Genomic DNA, 8067 nt, shown 5'->3' on the forward strand with positions numbered 1-8067 from the left:
CTACAGGGATTCTACTGCTGCTCCAGGCCCGGACTGTCACTGTGCTAGCTAGTAATGCAGCATGCGCGTCACTTCGTGTTACGGCCAACCCTTAATATCATTTTGATGTGGAATTATTACATTAAATTAATTGACTACGTACACGTACACACACGTATGTCGCATTGCAGCATCAACTGCCACATGCCGATCGGGCAACAAACACATGTATGTAATTTATTCAATGTAATGCGTCTCCGACTATGAAATCGAAAAAAAAATATAGTTTTACCTAGCTTCCGGTTCATTACATTTTTACCCTAGCTTACAAAATAACTTCATACTATGGTCTCTCAGTTTTGTGCAAAATAGATGAAGCCGAAGCTACAATAACCTTACAAATAAGCCCTAAGCTAGTAAGAATGGCTTCTTGCTTGCTTGTTATCCCGAAGCCTGCCAAGTACCGTTACATACCGTACAGGTACGCCGTGCTATACTATCCCTTCCTCCCTTTGTACCTACGTACTGATGATCCAGTAGATACATACTCCGGTCCTCCATCTGTACGATTGACTGGTAGCTAATAAATACATCCAAATTACTAGTATACTAGCCTATCTGCACCGTCAAGCAATTGATAGTCATATATGTTCCTAGTTAACACTCTATCTGTTAAATTATAGTTTCTTTTATCTTTGTTGTCAAGAAAATTCATCTAATTTTTACTAATTATATGAAAAATATAGATGGATACCTATTGTAGTCTATCTAGTGAACCTAGTTTCTTCATATTGTAGATATTTATGGATTTTCTCTCTAAACTTGATCAAACATAGATCGAGAAGCTTAACTTAAAACAAACTAAAATGACTTATAGTGTTTAGGATGAAGGGATTAGGAAAATAGCGTTTTTATTTATACACCATAATATATAGAATTTGAATATATTTTAACTCTTTCGCCAGTAAGTATACTTTAACTTGTTTACATCACAATCATTATTACTAGTGAGCTAGTAAACCTAGTCCTATCTTAGTGCCAATCATCTAGGCCAACACCACAGCATGTTGCGCATCACAAAAGAACCGAATTTTTTTTTGGAAAGGATGACAGCTCTCTTTATACATATACATCGTATATCTGATTAGCCCTTTAGGATAGAATCTCCGATTTAAATAAGGAGAAGAGATTAACAAGGATAGTTAGGGTAGATATGACCGGTCTTATTTATATATCGGTATGTATGTAGTACTACTCTCCCGCGGACGACACAAGATTGAGAGGGCTGTATGCATGAGATCGATGTACATAACGTACAAATCCAAAGAACCATGCATGTAATGTCGTCCTTTAAATCGAAGGTGGAAGGTGTATCTTCTATCTTGTACACACACATTTGAAGAAGCGAAAGATTGAAAGGCGCGTACGCTTAGGTCTAATTTGGATGGGGAAGCTAAACCAGGGAAAGAAAACCCCCAATCGAAAACTAAATGTCTTATTCAAAGGATATACCCATAGATTATATTGATCACCCTCGAAATTGAGTTTCCAAACTAGCCCTTAGGGGGTGGTAAAAGGCTTTAAAATTTAGCCTAACTAGATAATCTAAGAGCCCGGTATCTAATCTTGTACAATTTTTACGGTAAAAATATATAAGGATTAAGTTAGATCCTGAAGAGATCACTATGATCAACCATCCCTACTTACACTGATACACGCAGCAGAGCATAAATATATAGTAGCTTCACTTCAGTTCACTTCACCTATAGACAAAGCAAAGCCACTCGCCATCGACGCCAGTTGGTTTCAGTATTTTAGTTGGTCGCGTTCACCTCTAGCTACCAACTGATGCATCACCAGATCGAGCACTGTAGAGACCTGGACTTTATTACAAACGAGCTCACATTTTACCTCTAGCTATCAACTGATGCATCATCATCGTCACCAAACTCGATGCCAGAGAAAGCTATCTTTTCGGTCGGAAACTCAACAGATTCAGTGCCTTCATTGTCGATTGACTCCACGTAGTTATCTTCAAGACCTGTAACAGGGTCCAGTGAGACAGCATAAATAGTTTAATACTCGATGATACTTCTTATGCTTTACCTTGGCCTCATCGCATCTGCTAGTAAAACTCTTGGTCGACTATTTACGTTATAATAAAAATGGAAAAACTTTCAATGCCCCCATTTTAATTTGTAGCAAAACACCAACAAAAGGATCTAAGTAGGGATGGCAACAGAACCCACGCTAGTAGGTGTAAAATTCCACTCACGGATGCGGACATAAAAGTGTGCCTGCAGCCTGCAGGTTCAGGTACTATGCTGCGGTTTCATCACCCATGGGTGTTTAAAATACAAGGTGCTCCATAACTGATCTAACTAACAGGGATGTTAACCCAACTCAAATCTCACCGGGATGAGTACGGGTGCAAAAATCCACCGGTGCGTGCACAGGGTGAAGGATAAAGGATTTCACCGGTCTGGCAATGTGCCACAGGCTGGTTTTAACTCCACCAACACCGAATCCCGTTTTAACTATACCTACACCCAATCCCCAATCCCCAATCCCCTAGATCGAAGGCCATATCCACTAATTAACCTCGCTCCAAGCTGATGCGAGATGATCCTGGTCATGTTTCTAGCAATCTAGCTACCCTTTTTCCCCCGCAAGTCTTGCAATATAGAAACCAAAGCAACTAATAATTACAGTGGAAAATTATATTATCAACAGCCAAGCAGCTGAAAATAAAAACTGAAAAAGAAACTATTATGGGCACATATATCGAATCAATGCAAGCTAACTGAAATATACAGTGGACTGACGACACAGGCCATGGTTAAGTGATCAGGTATTCTATTTAATCAATTTAGATCTCATCTTTGTAGACCCATATCTTGTAGCAGGATTTAATTTGCAGCTGCAATACTTAACTAGAGCCGTGCGTACGTACCTTTGGAGATAGGAAGAATCCTAGCCTCTGGGTCGATATACTTTGAGATGTTACTTGGGAAATACGTGATGCCATCACCGCCTTTCCTTTCAGTGGCGAACTTGGCTGAGCCTATAAGAGTATTCTCCCTGGTGTCAAGAGCGATCATGAATGCCTTGGGGTCCTCGAATTTGAGTCTGGCCAGCAGGTAAACGACACCATCATCAGTGCCGAGAGCTGGGTGGGACACCCAGAGGTTCCCCAAGGCTCGCACTGGATTTGCTCCTTCTTCATCAGGTGACAGCAATAATCTCGAGTTTAGCATCTTTGACATGACCTTGCTGGGGATCGTAGCCTGTGATGCTCTGGCCTTGCAGTCCAGGATCCAGTCCTTCCAGGAGGCAGTCATCTTGGAGTTGCTCCATGTATGGATCACCCAGTCAGACATGTTAGCGGACATCACGGCCGGGTTCAGAAAAGAAGGTTGCTTTACATTCTTGGTCACTGTCGTTGCTGCTATAACTATGTCTTGGAGATTGTGGCTTCCAGATGAACAAACCTGAGGCATTGACCGTCGACGGCAATCCCGCGGATGGGATTCGCGTAGCCTCCTATTTCAGTTCCCAGGCCATTGTTGCATGTCAGCAGGTCCATGGGCAACGGCAGGGGCACGCCATGGAGCTCAGGCTCCGGGTCGAGCACGTCGCAGATGAGGATGCCACGCCAGAGATCGACCCAGCCCATCCTCCCCCCTTCGCCTCCGATAGTGATCACGGTGGACGTGAGATGGTAGCCGAGCCGGCTCGAGTTCCTGGTGATCCTGTAGGGGAACGAGATCTGCGGCTCCACCAATCGCACCACGACCTGGCTCCACACCCCAGTCCTGGAGTCGAAGCGGTGGAGCTCGTGCAGGTCGACTTTGTCTGTGGAGACCAACGAGGCCACCATGAAGAATTCCTTGTCGTCCCCGTGGACAAGGAGGCCTGCATCCTCGTCTATGAAGTTGTCAAGCGGGGGGGGGGGGGGGGGGGGGGGGGGGGGGGGGTGGCAGCTGAAGCGTCGGAATCTCCCCGAGGCGGTAGACGAAGTACTCGTACTTGCCCGGCGAGAACTCTGGCCGGATGACGCTGAAGAGGATGGTGTCTTCCGCCACGCGGATGATGCGTGGGGGCTCGTTGGTAAGTCGACGCCGGGGCATTGCACGAAGAGCTAGGGTATTACGAAGGAAAAAAAATGCTTTTTTACCTCCCTCAACTATCGTAAAAATCTGGTTTTCCTCTCTCAACTACAAAATCGAACATAATTGCTCTCCCGTCTCTTTTAAAATCAGATACATGACCTCCCTAGTTGTTTCTCTAAGTAGTTTTTCTAAAATAGAAAATTTTATTGAATCCTCTTCGTACTGTATATAATCTTGTGCTACTCATAGCAATGCACATGTATGAGCCTAGTAGTTATATATGTTCATAGTACAATCCATTTATTGAATTATAGTTTGTTTTATCTTCGTCCTAAAGAAAATTCATGTAATTTTAACAAAGTTTATTGCCCCTTTCTCCCTCTCGCCGTCGCCGCGCCGCCGCTGGAGCCGGCCGCCGGAAGTCCGCGCAGCCCGCGAGGATGGTGGTGGCGGGGCCATCTTTGCTCCTCCCACTTCGCCTAGCGGGCGCGTCCGCGCATGGCGTCGGTGGGTCTCGCGGTGGGGTGCGCTGTGGCGGCGCCGGCGCCCTGGATCTGGTGTCCCTGCGACCGGATCCGGTGGCCATGGTGATGGATCTGCGGTGGCGGCGGCTCAAACTCCTGGTGCTCGCCCTGGGCGGCACGCCGGGGCTCGCGGCGGGAGGAAGGTGGAGCTGGCGCGGGAGGAAGGTTGAGCTGGCTGCACCGCCTTGAAAGTCCGCCCGGCGCGAGGGCAGCTCGATGTCGGGTGCGAGGGGTGAATCGACAGCGACGGAGGCAGGTGCCATGGCCGGTGGCGGCGGTCGATGACGACCTCGTCGTGCGGCGGTGTTACGCGCGCGGTGGAGTCTGGTCTGGCTCCACACGTTCCCGGTCGGAGGGGGTGGCGGCCGACGCAGCTGTGCGGCTGCTAGCGTAGCCGGCGAGTCGACGCCCCTCTGAAGGGGCCTCTGTGGAGTGGTGGGACAACGGCGATGGCGGTGTTGTTGGCTTGGGGCCTGCTTTCTTGGCCCAACGTCCGTGCTAGAGGGTTCCTTGGGCGAAAGCTATGGCGACGGCGATGCCGGTTGGGCGCCGCTTTCCCTGTTGAGGGCGTCGTTTTCCCCTCTAGCACTATCATCCAAGGGTGAAAGCCCGGTCCTCTCCGAACGTGCGACGGTGGCGCCATTGGCGTCATCCCCTTCCTAAAGGCGTCGCATTTGGATTTTCGTCGTGGTTGGTGTGTGGAGGCGGGTCTTGCATTGTGAAGTCGAAGCTGCCGCGTTCGAAACGTGGCTCGGCAACGATGACACGCTGTGAGCCCTCCTCCTCCGAAGGCCGGGTCTCTGCTGGGGCCTGCTTCCGCTGGGGGCGAGGCGTTGGTTCGTGATCGGAAGTCGGAGCTGCTCTTCGGTGGTTTGAGCTTGGCAACGATGACCGATTGCGGCCGCTTGCTTCGGACCCGTCGGTGGGTGGCTCGTGGGTGGCTTACCATGGGAAGTCGGAGCTGCATAGCTTGCTCTATGCTCGGCAACGATGACCCATGGCGGTGCGTCGTGTTTGTGCTCAACCGCGTTGCGTGGGTTGGTTAGCCCCTCGGACGCCTCCTTTCGGCATCTCGTTGGGTTAACCTTTCTTGTACATAAAATTTCTTTCGTCTTAATTGAACGGCAGAGCTCCTGCCTTTATGTTCAAAAAAAAATTTAACAAAGTTTATGAAAAATATAGACCGAGATATATTTTAGTCTATCCAGTGAAACTTAATATTGTACGTATTTATGGATTTTTCTATAAACTTGATCAAACATAGAATTCTAGAATAACCAATAAATTTTCTATAAACTTGATCAAACATAGAATTCTAGAATAACCAATAAATACATTGTACACAAATCCAACGACTATTATTATCAATTATGATTACCATGTATTTATTGATGGTTAGATATTTTAATTCTTTTAAAAATTAATAATTTATTTTCTTAGGATGTTCACCTAGGATTTTATGTGGCTGTTGACGCGAAAATCAATCGATCCAATCCTCGCGCTCCATGTATGTTGGGATCAGGAAGATCTGCTTTGCTTCGACATACCAAACCGAATGGCGCACGTGTGGTGCATTGGTGTGCCAGTCAATTTGATCTGCAATTGACAAGAAGGATAAAATGTTAAATTTCGGGGCTACAACCAATATTGATGACATCAGCAAATCGGCTATCGGACAACCGATTCGGAGAGGCCAGCTGTGCCTAAAGCGACGTAGCTTGCGAGGAATACCTAGATCCAAATCCAATCAACTATGATCGTGAGGTCACGAAGGAAGCCGATAGTAAGCAGATCTAGGCTGGATAACGTGTGACAAAAACTTAAAAAAATTAGATTAAACGGATTAACCTAGCAAGATCTAAGCAGATATCAATAACTTGTGGTAAAAGCTTAAAACAAACCAGATTAAACAGAATAACCTAGTAGGATCTAAGCAGATACCAATAACCTGTGATAAAAGCTAAAACAATCTAGACTAAGCGGATTAATCTAACAAGAGATAACGATAAATTGTGAACAAAGCTAGATAAATGTAAGAGCGATGCGTTGCATACATAAAATCTAACATGTTTGATAACTTGAGCACTATAAACGGAGGAAGAAGCGACGCACCATCAACTTGGGCCTATCTACGCAACTCTACTCGGAACTTACCCGCAAGCGATGAACATGCCTGTTGAGAAGAACTCATAAAGAGAAAAAGCTATTTCATCTATGGGGTTGGCGAAATTGCCGACATGAAAGGTAAATGTGTAAAACATAAAGTTGTTTGGATGTGGTTGATCAAGTTTTACACGAGCCGGAGGACTTCTATTTATAGCCTAAACCTAGACCCCGTTGCTGAGCACGACGAGTTATGACTTCATTCATAAGAAAACAAACTTTCTAAAACTAATGATACAACCCTACGGAATAACTTGCTGACGAAGTTTGACAGCCCAATTCTTGCTCCATTAGCTGCGACTCCCTTTCAGCCCACAGGCCCAATGGCCCAATGTGCTGTTATCCTTTTTCTGTTTTGATGTCGGCTTTCTTTCATCGGCTTCTTGTCATGCAGCATACGATTGACACATTCCAAAAACAGTGTCAACGATGGCTTCATGTGGAGGATGTGGATGCTTCAAAAGCAACCTCCAATTACTAAATATAAGACATTATATATGTTATAAAAAACAAAAATGAAGTTACTATATGTATATGTACAAGTATTAATTAATTAGTTGCTCATTTAGCGTCTATGGACAGTACTCACCCGTACGGTATAGAGGTACTGTACTCAGATTCTTGGACGGGCGTCCATATGGTGTGCATTTATATATCGGTATGTACGCTGGCGGAGCTAGGTGGAGGCAAAAGGGGGCCATGGCCCCTCCTTCTATGCAAAAACTCCATTAGATGAATAATAATTTTGACACTTTTTATTAGTTTAGCACCTCAATTACCAAGTCTGCCCCCCCTAATTCTCTGGTCTGGCTCCGCCACTGAGTATGTATGCAGTACTTTCTCCCGCCGATGGTACAAGATTGAGAGGGCCGTATATTCATGAGATCGATGTATGTATACGTACAAATCCAAAGAATCATCTAAAAAAAAATCCAAAAAACCATGCATTTCGTCGTCCTTTAAATCGAAGGTGTGGAAGGTGTATCTTGTACACACATGATTCGAAGCAGTGAAAGATCGAAAGGCGCGTACAATGACTGATACACACGCAGTAGAGTAGAGCATAAATAGTAGCTTCACTCCACTTCACCTATACTAGACAGCAAAGCCACTCGCCATCCACGCCAGTTGGTTTCAGACCTTCAGTTGCATTGCACTGCCGCCTTCCACCCACAGCACAGCACGGCCGCCCGGCAGCAAGGATGCCATCCGCAATGGTGGACGCCACCCTCGCGTGGAGTAGCTATGGAAAAGCTAAACCAACACAAAATAATCCTAGAAACAAGCTA

General features: G+C 45.9%; 1 protein-coding gene across 1 annotated transcript; it reads right to left on the bottom strand.

The window, feature by feature from the left end:
• Positions 1 to 1656: 1656 nt before the first annotated feature.
• On the bottom strand, positions 1657 to 3886 carry LOC120695822. The gene is made up of 2 exons (XM_039979056.1): positions 2933 to 3886; positions 1657 to 2020 (listed from the first exon to the last, which is right to left on the bottom strand). The coding sequence occupies exons 1-2, from the start codon at positions 3477 to 3479 to the stop codon at positions 1893 to 1895; spliced, it is 675 nt and encodes a 224-aa protein (XP_039834990.1). The 5' UTR covers positions 3480 to 3886; the 3' UTR covers positions 1657 to 1892.
• Between the last annotated feature and the right edge of the window lie 4181 nt (positions 3887 to 8067).

Source organism: Panicum virgatum, chromosome 2K (genome assembly GCF_016808335.1).
Source record: "Panicum virgatum strain AP13 chromosome 2K, P.virgatum_v5, whole genome shotgun sequence".
NCBI lineage: Eukaryota > Viridiplantae > Streptophyta > Magnoliopsida > Poales > Poaceae > Panicum > Panicum virgatum.